The 14,160-nt window shown below is 41.3% G+C and overlaps 1 protein-coding gene across 2 annotated transcripts in view; it reads left to right on the top strand.

The window, feature by feature from the left end:
* The window catches only part of FAM160A1 (family with sequence similarity 160 member A1), an 81,636-nt gene extending 68,122 nt beyond the window's left edge, over nucleotides 1-13,514 (top strand). For both annotated transcript variants that reach the window (XM_038136772.1, XM_038136773.1), the window contains 4 exons: nucleotides 331-1,371; nucleotides 4,858-5,036; nucleotides 5,322-5,460; nucleotides 9,501-13,514. In XM_038136772.1, the coding sequence (XP_037992700.1) occupies nucleotides 331-1,371; nucleotides 4,858-5,036; nucleotides 5,322-5,460; nucleotides 9,501-9,718 (1,577 nt within the window). In that variant the 3' untranslated portion in view covers nucleotides 9,719-13,514. The remainder of the gene's footprint in view (nucleotides 1-330; nucleotides 1,372-4,857; nucleotides 5,037-5,321; nucleotides 5,461-9,500) is intronic.
* Nucleotides 13,515-14,160: the final 646 nt, after the last annotated feature.

Raw genomic sequence — 14,160 nt, 5'->3', positions numbered from 1 at the left:
TCAAAACTTTGTTTTAACAGTTATCCAGCTTGAATATGCATTCATGCCAATAGTGTATTGATGCACAGCAGCAGCTCTGGCTGCTTTAGAGTGGTTGCAGCATTAAGGTTTAAATACAGGCTGCTCTTGTAGAAATCTGGAGTTATAGCTCTGTCTTTGTGATAGGAAAAAGTTGTGTGTTTATGAGCAAATCTCAGTTGTTGTGCTTTGGTCTTTCTGCCTTATTGGATTGTTAGGGTTAAAGACGCTTCCTGCAGCGTCTTAGTGGATGCCTTGCTGGAGAAAATTTGATGTACTACTTTTGATATGAGTCATCTTCTTTACTTCCAGATCCTGGTAGATGCTCTTCTGAATCTGTTTGCATTGTGGAATATGGAAGGGCTGTGGACATCAGCTACTTGCAGTACCTGGGGGAAGCTCAAGAAGCCATCATCCAGTGCATGAAAGATTGTAAGGTTTGGTCTGCCTTGTATGATGGGGTAAATCCTGATCCAGACACCTTTATCCAGACTCTTGCGGAGGAGAACAGTACGGATGTGGAGCACCCCATGTTTCGGCTCCAGCAAAGGACACCTAGCACGTGTAGCTCTGCTCGAGCAACTCCATTCAGTGAGAAGACACAGCTGGAGCTAGAATGGGATGATAGCTATGACACAGGGATTTCTCCTGGTTCTAACGTGAGCTCGCCACAACCGTATGATGATCTGGGAAGCACAGAAATGCAGCCACCTGCAGAGCCGCCAAAACACATTCAAGAAATGAAAAAAAATGCCATTATGCTCATCAAAGGCTCTTACATAGAGGAGTCAGACTTTCAGGATGATGTTATGGTTTACAGGTTATGTGCCCAGAAGGATACTCAAGATGATGACAGCTCCAAGGAGAAAGCTTTAAATGTAGCCAGAGAACACAAGGTGCAGAGCCAGACCGTAGTCAATGGGTCTCTTGCAAAGACCCAGCTGGAAATGGACTTGGATGAGCACAGTAAGAGAAATTCAAGCTCAACTAAAGGTGTAATGAGAGAACAAATAAACCAGAAAATGACTGAGATTGATCCACAGCCAGACTTAGAGTTAAAGATTTCTTCTCAGGAGGCAGATTGTAACTTAAGTGTAAAACTGCTGAGCACAGATGGTGAGGATTTCATTGCACAGTATGACAGAATTATTAAGGAACTGGTTCCAAACAGTGCAAGCATGGAGGAGCAGAAGTTGGATGCTCCTGATCCTGTCTCTCCAGCAGAAGAAGAGGAGGACTTTGAGAATTTCTCAGCAGATACCCCTTCTGCAGAGAGCATATCACCTCCCTTTGGACCAAAGGAGGATGTCTCTCCCAAGCACTCTCCAAGGAGCCAGAGTGCTCCATTTACAGGTGGAATGTCCTGTTAATTACATACATAGCAAATATAAGAAGGCATGGTGATTAAAGGGGGCCAAATGAGATCACACTGTGTAGCACACAATACAAGCATAGAGCGAGGAGTAGTCCTGGCACTAAACAGGGTATAGCCTAAATAGCTGAAACCACTCCAAGGAGAGTGAGAGATCCGATGTGAAAATACACCAGAGTCATCAGTGTGGTGAAAGTAAATGGTAGTGTTTCAGGGTTTTTTTTTTCTTGGTAATTATTTAGAACATCGAGCAGGGGTTATGTTGTTTGCATGTGAGAGCTCTGTCACGCCAGAGGAAGCTTTTTCAGTTGAAAGGTGTTCAGAGTAGCTGTTTTAATATACAGAGCCCAAGTAAATAATTTGGTTTTCTGGCAACTTTCATCTCTGATGGGGTGGATGCAACATCACGGTGCCATTTTTCCTCTCTCTGCTATTCCACATTGTAGCAGAAGGTGTCAGCACTGGTGCCATGTCTGTACGTGCCTGTCTCCCGGCTCTGCCCTGACATCCCGTTCTCCAGTGTCCGGTCTGCCCTCACTGTTGGCATGCTTTTCTGTCTAGTGCCAGGCAGCAATTTAAGATTGCTTTCTGCTGACTGTCCAAGCTATTCAGGAATGGCATTACTACTGGAGGTCAGAGTGGGCTTTTGATCTGTATTTGTGCAGCTCCTTGCACTGCAGGCTCCTGGTCTTTAATTAGGTCTCCTAGATACCAGAGTAATGCAAATAATAAAAAATAATCATGTACTAGGTTCCCTCATCCAACAAAAAACCTCTATAAGATGACTTCTCCTTCATTTGGAGGGGGAAAATGTGTGTTCATTGAAAAGCAGCCCTTTCTGGTCAGCTGTGGCCAGAATGCTTGGCACTGTTTCTTAATTGAAAAATCCAGTCTGCTTTTCAACGAATTTGCTATTTTTGCTGTGGTGGCAATTTCCTTGTACCAGAAGCTAATTGTATCCAAATCTTTGTTTCATATTATCTGCTGTCAAATGTAGCTCAAAAATGTTCTCTCTGTCTCTCATTCTTCATCTAGTCACTCTCCATTTGTTCATTTTCAAAAACCCACCCCTCACCTAAACCCACAAAAACCTCAGAACTGTGGAAAACAAAGATAAAAAAGCTAAGTACAATAAGCCTAGATGTTTGCTACCCATCTACAGTGTGTTTTACTCTTGGACTCCTTACCTGGCTTTAATGGAGATCTTAGTGATTGCATGTAAGGAGGTACTTGCAACAACCTTGGAAATGTTAAAATTGCAGGGCCTTTCAAAGATAGAAGCCTGGTCTAATGGAAGGTGTTCCTGCCCAGAGCAGGGAGCTTGGAACTAGATGGTCTTTGAGATCCCTTCCAACCCGAACCATTCTATGATTCTGTATCTAATTTGGGATACTGTATTATGTTTGTAGATGTGTTTGATAAAGTTTTTAGGTTGCTTTTACTGTTTTGGGATGGCATTGAGGGATGAGGCCTCTCTCTGACAGAAGTTTCCCAGAGCTAGTAAGTGTCAGCAATGCAAAGATGCTTCCTTCAGGCCCATGGATCTGTGAAGAAAATGCCCTCTCAGTGTCTTATATCCACGGTAAAAGCATCGAACACTCTCATCCCTATTTTCACTTGTGGTGTTCAGAAACAGGAATTTGTATTTTGCTTCCTCCCTCTCCACATATCAGTGCTTGACTTCATAGCCATGAAAGGAGTAATTTTTTGACTTCTCATCTAGTTACCCTGTTTCTTACAAGGCTTCTAAACTCTGCTAACATCCTCTGATTCTCATTGCAATAAATTTTTGGGAGTGAAAGTCATGCTATCACCTTTAAAAAAAATGTATGTATTTGGTAACCTCCCTTGCAGCTTCAGCTTTACCTACTCAGTTTCGAAGTGTTACCTAGAGAAGAGAAACAGTGACACATCTCAGCTCCTTCTGCCATCCCTTTTGCTACAGTAGAGCTCCCCTCAGGAGCTCTGTGAAAATGTCACCATGAACAGGATAGGTTATGTTGGGACAGAAGAAACTGTATCTCAGCAAAAGTGTTTGTGGCTGCTACACTGGGTGCCCAGGCTCTGATGGCTGTGGTGGTGGTTGGAAAGCAGCAGCCACATGAAGCCTTGTCAACACTGGCCCTCCCACCTTTCCTCTTGCGGCCAGAGCTGTGCCAGCATTAGCCCTGAGAGATGAGTCTGGAATGAGTGCTGGCTTTGTGCTCACAGTTGCTGTAAAGCATGACGGATTCCAGCCTTTAGTGGAGCTCTGTTAAGTGAAGTGGCAGCAGGGGCACTCCTCGTTTGATCCTTCCTGTTGCCCTGGGCCAGAAGTGCCTTAGCCCCCGCTGCAGTTTCCAGCAGGCACATTGAATTGGGCTGTGCCTGTGCCCAGCCAGCTCGAATGGCAGCCACGTGCAGCTGAGGGGAGATGGAATGGTGTTGGGTTATGGCCACCTGCTTGACCCTAGAAATGCCCATGGCATGTATCTTTTGCCAGGTTTGACGGTGGGATATTCAAAGATAACAGTGCTAATCATCCAGGGATTCTTCTGCATGGTTTTCCTAGCTCTCATGCGACTGGAATAGTGTGGTGGGACTATGGGTGGGACAAGGGACGTTACTTGTGACTAGGTCCTTTGTACTGGCTGCCTCAAGCATCTCCCCAGCTGTGCTGTCTAATAGGGTGGTATTTGGGTTAGTCATTCTCAGCCTTGCAAAGGTTTCTTAAGCTTGAGCACTAAGGGTTTATGTGCTTCATGGTAAATAAATGCTTCTGTGCAGTTCAGTGGCTGTCCTTCAGGATGAATACACAAACTAAAGCTATTATTTATTGGTGACATTTATATGATAACGTCTATGTCTACTAGCAATTATGCTTATAAATCTATTTTAATGTCTTCCCTGCTTTGTGTGACTGTTTGGTATACTGAAGATGCCTTTTCTTGTGATGGGAACTATCACAGCTTGATTTTTATGTTTAGAATAGCATTTTCATATTTTCTTTAGAACACCAGTGTTTTGATAGAACAAGAAAGCTAGCAATAATTTGCTTTGCCCAGTCCTTACATAGAAATATGGCGCAGGAAGAGTAAAAAGAGCAGATTCTATTTGCATTAAAACTAGTAGTACCCTTCCAGGTTATTCAAGGGGAATAGAGTGGTAGACTGTAATGTCCTAGGCTAAATCCTTATTGGCACATACAGGTGGAATAGTCATGCATGTTAAATAAGCCGTTAATGTAAACTGATTGGCTAGGTAGCAAATGTGCTGCTAACCACAAAAGCTTTCTACACCTCTGTTAAGTCTGCTTTCTCTGTTCAGCTACAGTTTGGGTTTTCTCCCTGCTGTCTTTAATTACTGTGTGGGAGGGCTAATTTGGTTGGTTATGATGGTCAAAATTCTCTTTAAATGCCTTTTTCCTGGATCTTAGGGTTTTTCTTCTGTGAAAACAAAAGCATTGATTCCTTCTTATTTTCTTGCAGGACCGTTCATCAGCGTAGTGTTGTCGAAGTTGGAGAACATGCTGGAGAATTCCTTGCATGTAAATTTGCTGCTTATTGGGATTATTACTGAGCTGGCAAGTTATCCACAGCCGCTTCTTCGCTCCTTCCTGCTCAACACCAACATGGTGTTTCAGCCTAGCGTGCGCTCACTCTATCAGGTATTCACTACAGGTGTTAGCCATGCCTACTGGAGCAGTGTCTTTAGTGTCTCCTTAAACCTTACATTAGCTCCTTTCACTTTCACATGTAGCTTTCCTACCTGTCTGAGACCTTATTTAATTTCCATGCTTTAATTACATTTGTGCAAAGAACTGGAAACTCTGTATGACCGTAGCTTTTGTCAGAACTCTATTTTAATCCAGGTAGAAAAAGCCTGAATATTCAGTCTGTGGCTGCACTTGGAGCAAAGGAGAAAGAAGTAATTGTTACTGTTGTTTTGGCAGGTGCTGGCATCGGTGAAAAATAAGATTGAACATTTTGCTTCCATTGAAAAAGACTTCCCAGGTCTTCTCTTGGAGGCCCAACAGTACCTGCTTTTTCGTGTGGACATGTCTGATGCTGCAGAAGAATTGCTCACCAAAGGTAAATTATAAGCATGCTCAGAAGAGGGCTGGTGGAATGACTTACCAGTTACTCCTGTCCTTTTCTCCAGACAATTAAAAGGTGTGGTGTGTTGTGAATGTCATTAGCTGTATCCTTCTGACTTTAAAGTGATGATGTTTAGTAGACCACAGTGTATGGGTCTATTTGGATATTCTTTGCCATTTAAAAGTTTTTATTTGGTATATAAAATGTCTGTTTAAAGAAGTAACAAAATCAGTTCTTGGCTTGCTGTCAGTAAACAAACTCACTTGCAAAGCATGAGGTGAGGTGGCATATGTGCATGATTTCATTTTATTTTTAGCCTGACCTTCAGCTAGGTCATTGGTTCTTTTTTGATAAGTGTTAGAGAGGACAGAAGTCCAGGATGAACTGGTTTCTGCAACAATTGAATAAGGCTTGGTGTCATGGTTTGGACTACCACTGAAGGAGACAAGACACTGAAAGTTTTCTGGCTAGTATCTTTCTTGTATGACAAACAAAGCAAAACAAACAGAAAAAAAACCAAAAAGTGTGTGTCTATGAGCAGTGGGGAGTTATACAGGTGTGACCCCACCAAGCCAGCTTTGCAGGGGACTCTCAACATCTGCTGCCTCTCAAGCACAGTGCATGCTGCACCTGTCTTTACAGTTACCTCTACTTATTTTTACCACTGTGGGGCAAGCTAGTAAAAATAAACAAAATGAAGTCTTAGCTGCCAAATACGAACCTTCCAGACACAGGCAATGGGTAGAGCTGAAGCCCTGCCCTGAGGATATGCTCGTTCTCAGCTTGCTGCTGGGTGGGCAGTGTTGGATGCAGGCTTCTCTTAAAAGCCAGCTTGCCACACACACAATGGGAATATGTCAAATTCAGTGAGTCACGAAGAGCTGACTCTGCAAGAGGGTTCAAGAGAAGCTGCATTTACAGGTGTGTGCTTACTCATCTTTGGGAGTCATTAATACTCACCCACTCTGCCCACACTTCTGTGAAGATGTTGATGCTTTTCTTGGATTTCCAGAGGTGTGGAAATCAGGACTCTTGATGGGCCATTTTAATTGTGTTTTAATTTTTCCAGACTCTGAAGAATAATCTACCTAGTTTGCAGTCAGCATAGTCTGTGTTTCTAAGGTTTGCAGTATATCTAGTCTGTAAAATTATGATCTTGCTGAGGCTGCTTCTCAAAGAGTTGGTCTGTGGAAGGTGCCTGCTGTAAAAAAGCTGTGTACTGCACATGTCAGTAGAGTTTTAGGCTCTGCATTTTGGTGCCATAGAATAGAAATCCTAACAATTAGATGGCATTGTAGCTAGCATGTGGGAGATGAGATTAGGAGGCAATATTCAGAGCCCTTTTTTTTCTCAGGTGCTGGCAATAAGAACTTTCACATAATGCATTCCCAATGCATTTATTTTTATACTTCCTGTTTTACATCAGTTTTCTTCTGTGGGCTTCAGAATTTGCCAGGTTGACTCATGCTGGTCATTATTTAGGAATTTGAAACTAGGCTGCTTAGTCATCCTGTTAGTACACTTTCTTCTGTATAGTGGCAACTCCTGCAAAGAAGGCTTCTCTTGACAGATAAATGGAGAGTAAGTAAATTTCTGGATAACTGCCGATTTGGTTCCCTACAGGACCAGATGTAAGTCATCAGACTGTAATCCTGGGGGAGAGTTGGCTCAGTAGTCCATCAACCAGTAGTTCATTATCTTGATTAAAAAGTGCAAGGTAGGAACTGCTGCAATAATGGTAAATGAAAAACAAAAAAAAACCCAAACTAAAACCAAACAACGAATTGGGAACTCCCCATGGACTTCTTTGCATTGGCTTGAACACCACCTCTGACTGTCAGACATACTGGTTGCTCTCTGAGGAGTTTTTCCTCTGAAAAGAAGTGGTGAATAAACCCCAGTGTTCTCTGCAGGTCTGAGCATAGCCAGCCTCCTACAGTATTCACATATGAAAACCTGAAGGCAGAGTTAGTGAAGAGGACAAATGTAAAACCAAAACATTATAGAGAATTTTCTCTCACTTTACAGGGTTGGTCTCTGAAGGTTTTTGAACAGAAATGGTACAATTTGTTCTTTTTTGCTTGCAGTAGTGTCTGATTTCTTCCACAGCAGCTTGGGCTCCGGTTACACATCTAGAGCTGTCATGATGTAGTTCCATGTGCAAGCTGCCCCTTTTTCAGTGTCTTGGTAATGATCTTCAGAGTACTCATATGCTCAGTTTTCAATGGTATGACTCAGATTGCATCCTGACCCTAGAGAGAAGTGAACAATCCGGATGAAAGAAAAAAAAACAAATCTCTAGTTCCTTGATCAGCTCTCTGTGCCTTTCTGGTTTTTTTCCAAACAAGCAGTTGAATCTAAACAAAAAATATTTTTAGAGATGTATCAGTTTTGATTCTTTTTAGAAGGAAGAGTATAAAGAAGTGCAAAGCTTTGACAGTGTACTAGCATTCTGGTTATATTGCCTAAACTATTTAAAAAAACTTAAAATATTAATTATGAAATGTTTTGACATTAGAAAATCTGAGAAAAAATCTTCAGGGGAAGCTTAAAACTTTATCTTTTCATTGTAATCTATAATTTAAGTTGTTTTTCCTCCCACAGTCAGATTTTCCCACAGAATAGAAATTCCTGTACTCTGTCTGTAGTAGGTAGAAATTTGTAGAATAACAATATGAATGATTGATAAGTCTGGAGTTGGGAAAGGTGTTTTAAACTCAAGAAAAGTACGAGTCTGTTAAATGATTGAGATGAATTTTTTTTTTCAAGTGTTTGGAAGAGTAGAGTAATTCCACAGTGCCTTGGGTGAAGTACAGGCAAGGAACAGAAGTGCAGAGCTGTTGAACAGAGGATTGCTGTGCAGCATGGAGTGAGGCCTTCATCTGCAGCTCCCCCTGTTCGCTGCTTGGAGGGGTTTCAGAGCAAGGCTGGCGCCACTTGAGACTGTTACTTTAACATGAGCTGTGTGCAGTGTAAGGGAAACCCCTTCTGAAGGCAGCAATGCAGATTTGGGCTTGTCTGCAGTATGTGAATTACCATTAACAGCCCTTTTATTTCTTTTTAATGATTTACTTAAACATCTCAAGAGAGCATCCCACTTAGTTAGACGGGACTTACGAGTCTCCGCTGTTGGCCTCAATGATACCTTGTAGCAGTGAGTTCTATCTTGTAGCAGTGAGTTCTACAGGTTAATTTTTCTTTGTAGAGTATTTATTTCCATCAGCATTAGATTTTGTCACCTTTTTAGTTTCACTAAATTAATTATCATCTAATTACAGGGCAGTTCTGCTTCAGGTTGAAACAAGGAGCAATTGATTGAAATTTAAGTGCTGCTGTCACTGTAATTCCATGCATTCTGATACTTGAGCTCTGATCCTCTGAACTCTGGCAGCAGAGATCATATAGCAGAACACACAGTGGCTTTCACTTGCTCTCTTTTTAATGGTTAGTTGCTTTACAGGGAAGTAAGTGCAGTTAGTGGGGCCTATAGCTGCAGAAAAATCCAATATTTAATTTTTTTTCCCCCTTAGTTTCTAACTTGCTTCAAACTCATGTGGTGATGTGATAGCTCGGCCTCAAACCCATTGACATGATGATTCACAGGGAGAGGATAGAGAAAGAGAAGTAAAATCAAAACAACAGTTTGATGTGGGGGAGGGATAGACCATAGTATTGTTGAAATGGAGACAACCATGCTGGCTCTAGACGGGTAGATATTATCCACTGTTTCAGAAGGTAAATCCATATTACTCTTTCCCTTGACTCCTCTTCTGCCCACATATTTCTCTCATCAGAGTTGTAACTGAATGATGTATAACCTGGAGAAAGATAGGTAATAAAAAATGCAATAGAACCAGTCCACAAAGAACTTTATAATGCTGGATTAGTGGAGTATCTCCCTGCACGATCTGGGTACTGCAAACTAGAGCTCTGAACACAATCCTTATAAACTGGATTTGGACACTGCAAAAGTACTCTGTGTGCTTAATATACTGAGTCATTTTTCTTTCCTCTCCTTCTCCTCCTGTCTTTAGGTAATGTCCATCACAGCAGCAACCCAGGGAAAGGAAGGAATCTTTCTGAAGCTTACCCAGCTGTACTGCAGCCTTTCCTGGGACAGAAAGGAAAGAAAAGTCTGGCTCATCCCAGCCTTCCTGCGCACGTGAGGAATGCCGTACTTGCAGCTGCCCTTTTCCCAGAGTTCCTGAAGGAGCTGGCAGCTCTAGCCCAGGAACATTCCATTTTATGTTAAAAAATACTGGGGGATTTTGAAGATTATTATTAGTGGGTTTTTAAAATGTGTTTTGGAAAAGCTTTTGGAGTTTAAACAGATTTTTTAATGCAAAGCTGCTTTCAAAAGAAGGTTGTACTTCAATATTTCCTGAAAATACTTGATTTGGAGGGGGAAGAAGGAGGCAAAATATTATTCCAGTTAGGCCTTATAATTTCCCTCTGTGCTACATAACTTATTTGAGATTTCTGATACTGCTCTTACTGCAGCTTCCTTCTTCCTCCCTTCCTCGTTACACAGCCACCCTTCTTCAGTGTCACTAATTCCTGTTGAATTTCTGCAATGGACACTTGTTGGCTGGCTAAGAGACACAAACACGTTAACTGTTTCTGTTCCAGAAATACTCTTCTGGATAACTTGTTAGGAGACAAGTTTGCTTGAAAAAACATTGCCCCATGGGGAAAGTTCACAGTATAAAAAGACATGCAAAATCTGCACAAAACCCTGAAGGGGTCATGTGAAGGGCTGTGTTTCTTGATGTCATTGTCCTCTTTGCCTCTTCCCTTGCTTCACCCTGAAGCCAGGTTCTTACTGATCCGCATCCAAAACCCCCATTTTAACTACTGGCTCAGGTTTTCTGAATTCAAGTGATCTTATGTGTAGTAAACCCACAAGTAGCTGAAAGCAGGTGCTGGGCCCTACACATACCATATTGCCTTATGTTGCAGACAGATCTGCAGCTATCAGCTGTTGGGCTTTGAAGTCCAGTGAAGTGTGTAAGTGGATGTGGATTGCAGACTGCCTGGAATTTTCCTTGCGGTTCCTCGGCATTCCGTGATAACTCTTGCATTGCTACCTAAGCCCGCAAGCATGCCTTATTTAGTGAGATTTGCACAAAGTACAAAACAAAATGTTTCTATGCAAGCTGTTATTAGTGTCTAGTTTATTTGTATGCTTGTTTTAATAAGCTAAAGAAAGATACTCCGTATTTTTCTGTAGTGTTAAATGGACAGCAGGCTGGTTTTGTCTTTTTTTGTCTTTTTTATTAAATGAAAAAGGTTAGCTTGCTCATAAAAGGTGTACTGTTTTATTGTTAATTTCTTTTGGTTAAGGGAAAGTTAAATACTGTTTGTTTACTTTTAATTCAGGTGTTGACTTTTCCTAATATTGTATTTCTGGGATGGTGAGGGGAAGACCAGGCTATTCACCAGCTGCAGAAAAGGAAGGAGTAATGGGGAAAGCTGTCTGCTGGTGACTAACTGCTTGAGAAAATTCTCTTCTGTGAGTAATGGGCTTCATTAGAAGAACCCAAACGTGATGAATTGGAGCATCACCACTGCATTTTGTCTTATCTTAGCTGCATAATTGTGCTTCCAGTGTGTTGTAGTTGGTTACATAAAGAGGGGCTTAGTTGAAGAAAGCCATAAACCCTTTTGCCCAGGATACAAACTAACAGTGACTCCAAAAAATGTGAAGAAGCAGAAATCAGAAATAACACTTGCATACATTAGTTCTCCTGGTCATTGTAATTCCATAATGTGGAATTCCAGTTAATCACATTCTGATTTTGAAACACATTTTCTGAGAGATTTCAAGGAAAAGAACAGTTTAAAAACAAAAACCAAAGACATTCCAGAACAGTCTAATTATTTGCACATCAAATTCCTCTGGAATGTGCAGTGCAGTTTAAGCTCTTAAATCCATTAGATAGTTCTGAAAAGTTCTTCTTTTAATCTACAAGGTATAGATTAAAATGTCTGCATTCATTGTGTCAGCCTGCTCTAGGCTATTCCAAGAAAAAAAAAATCCCAAAGTCTTATCTCCAACAAAATCACCTCCAGAATTTCTCTGGCTCCATCTTTTCTTGTTTGCTGCATAGTCTTCACTTCTATGATGGCTGGGGGTCCTGTTGCTTCCTAGCTGACTCTCTCTGGTTTGCTTTCATTTGTGACTTGTTTAGTTTTTCAGGTGCCACTGCATCACTATTCTGTAAATCACCTACTGACCTCTGCATGGTCCTCTTTCGCCTCACCAGCTTTCTTGGAAGCTGAAGCCAAAGCTGTGGGATTTTTCCTTAAGTATTAGTGACCCAGGTTGAAGAGAGTTCTTTCTTTCTCAGTTCCCCCTCGGCCCCACGTTGTTGTAAATGGGTAATGAGATTGATTTATTTATTTAAAAAAAAAAATTAAACTTGTCCTAGGGCACTGTGGGTTCTTTCCCCACTCCCTCGTTCTGCTGCCTTCCATGCTGTACTCACAGGCCTGGCCTGAGGGGGTTCAGTGTGTGTGTTGGAAGTGTTTCAGCATTATGGTTGCAGGGTCAGTGCTTGTTCTGCTTCTCACCTCTTCTGCAAGAACTGCATGTGAGCAAAAGGAAACTTTGATCAGCTGACTTTTAGTGGTTCAGAAACAACTGCTAAAATGCAGACGCTATCTAATCTTTCTTTTTTTTTTTTTTTTTTGAGGACTTTTAAAAAAGGAATTAGATTATTTAACTTTTTTAAAAATAAAGAGTTCTGCAGATCAGTGCTCAAGGCAGTAAATTGCTACCTGTAAATTCCCTTCCTTTGTTTGTATTCTAAACTAAGAATCCTTATTTGCTGGGTAGAAGGGATTTCTTTTGAGATTGTTAATTTTTCACTGGTGTTTTCAGCAAATGGACAAAATCACTGCAGTTTCATCCCAGCAGGTCTGTTAAGCTTTATGAGGATTTTAAAATGTCGACTGCTCATAGAAGCATCTGTAAATTAGAGGAAGGAGAGGATTTTCCTCCTAAGTTTTAGTAGAGCTTATGTTCTACATCCAGTTGGATAAAGTCAGCCTTTGAAATCTGGAGTTGTGTGGAATTCTTGCTGAAAGGTCAGAGCTGTGTTTGTGCAGTATCCTCTCACCAATGGGAAATGTCTGTCAGGCCCCCCAAAAGGAAGAGGTGGATGAATGCAGTGACCCTGGCTTAGAATGTAAAAATGCAGATCATACGTGTACCTTTGCATTGCTTTATTTCTGAGTGGGATCAGACTTGCAGCTGTGTCTCAGATGTAATAGCAGTAGATTGTCTGGCAGCCAGCACAAAAAACTTGGTGGGAATTCCTCTTCCTGCTTTCAAAATGCAGAACCTGTGATTTAGCTTGAAAATGTTGATCTTTTGAGATGAATCACATCTGTGTGCATAAGCTCTTCAGCCAAATGCTTCTCTAATAAGCTTCTTCCCTCCAGTTAGATAATGTGTTATCCTGTTTTTCACCAACGATACATCCTTCCCAAAAAAACTCTCTGCTCGTGGTCCAAGCTGTGGTCCTGCCTGTAGGTCCCTGGAGGACAACAGCATTATGCTGCTCTTTCCAAGAACAAGGAAGTGCATTATGATCTGGTTTTCCCCATTCAGGTGGGTGTGTGACTGGAGCAGTCCTTCTTTGGTACATTGGCTCAGCATCAGTTCCAAATGAAGTGCCTTGGCAGATCTATTCCAAAGACTGCAGGTGGTGGCTCAGTGATACCAAAGTGAATTTCCAGTCTCCTACTAGATGCTTCAAACTGTGAATGCCACATTTCCAATTATGTAGCTTTGGAATGTGTTTTTAAGCTGTTCTCTATTGCAAGGAATTGTTCCAGCATTTTCAACCTGCTTTTTTTTTTTTTTGTGTGTGTGTGTGTGTGTGTGTTTGGTTTAGTTTTTGTTTATTTTGTTTTTGCAACCTACCTATAAAGTGAGCACTTTGTCTTCAAAAATTTGTAGTTATTCTCTTTTATCTTTGGCCATTTTTGGATGCTGTCTGGGTTAGTCTCAATAAACATACACATGGTTAGTATTAATTGGACTAAAGCTCTCAGCAGTTTCATTCATTATTGTGCTGATTTTTGGACATCTATAGTCAGGTGCAGTTCACATGTTGCTGGCTGTGCTTACTACCTATATTATTGTATTCTAGACATTTTGTTTAAATTTTATCTTTTTCATGTGTGCCTTAAAAATATTATGATATTTTGAATGGGATCAAGTTATTGGTGTTGCAGTTCTGGGTGTGAAAAATACATTGTCTTTTTTTGTCCTGGTAATTTCTGACTTTGGTTTTGAAGAACAGAAATGGGAACTTCTGTTTTCAACTGTATTCTGTGGAGATGAGAAAACTCCAGTATCAGGCATGGACGGTCCCTCCCCCCAGCAGACCCAGGTACATGCTTCCAAGCATCCAGTTCATAAATTACTTGTTTCTTCTTTCTTTGGGGTTTGTCACTTTGCAAAAAGTCTGAATTCAGTGGTGTCATGCTGTGGTACAGAGCACTTGCCTTTCAGGTGTGATTTGGTATTCTTAGTAAGATTGGTAAATTTCTAGGATAGGAGAAAACAAAGTGTGATTGAGCCTTGGACATCACCAGGGACCCTTAGACATCACCAGGGAGCCGTGCTTTGGAATGGGAGCAGGACTGGATAGACAGGAAGCCTGAGCAGCATTCCTGCCACCA

Source organism: Motacilla alba, chromosome 4 (genome assembly GCF_015832195.1).
Source record: "Motacilla alba alba isolate MOTALB_02 chromosome 4, Motacilla_alba_V1.0_pri, whole genome shotgun sequence".
In the NCBI taxonomy this organism is placed as follows: Eukaryota; Metazoa; Chordata; class Aves; order Passeriformes; family Motacillidae; genus Motacilla; species Motacilla alba.
This window is presented reverse-complemented; position numbering and strand designations above follow the sequence as displayed.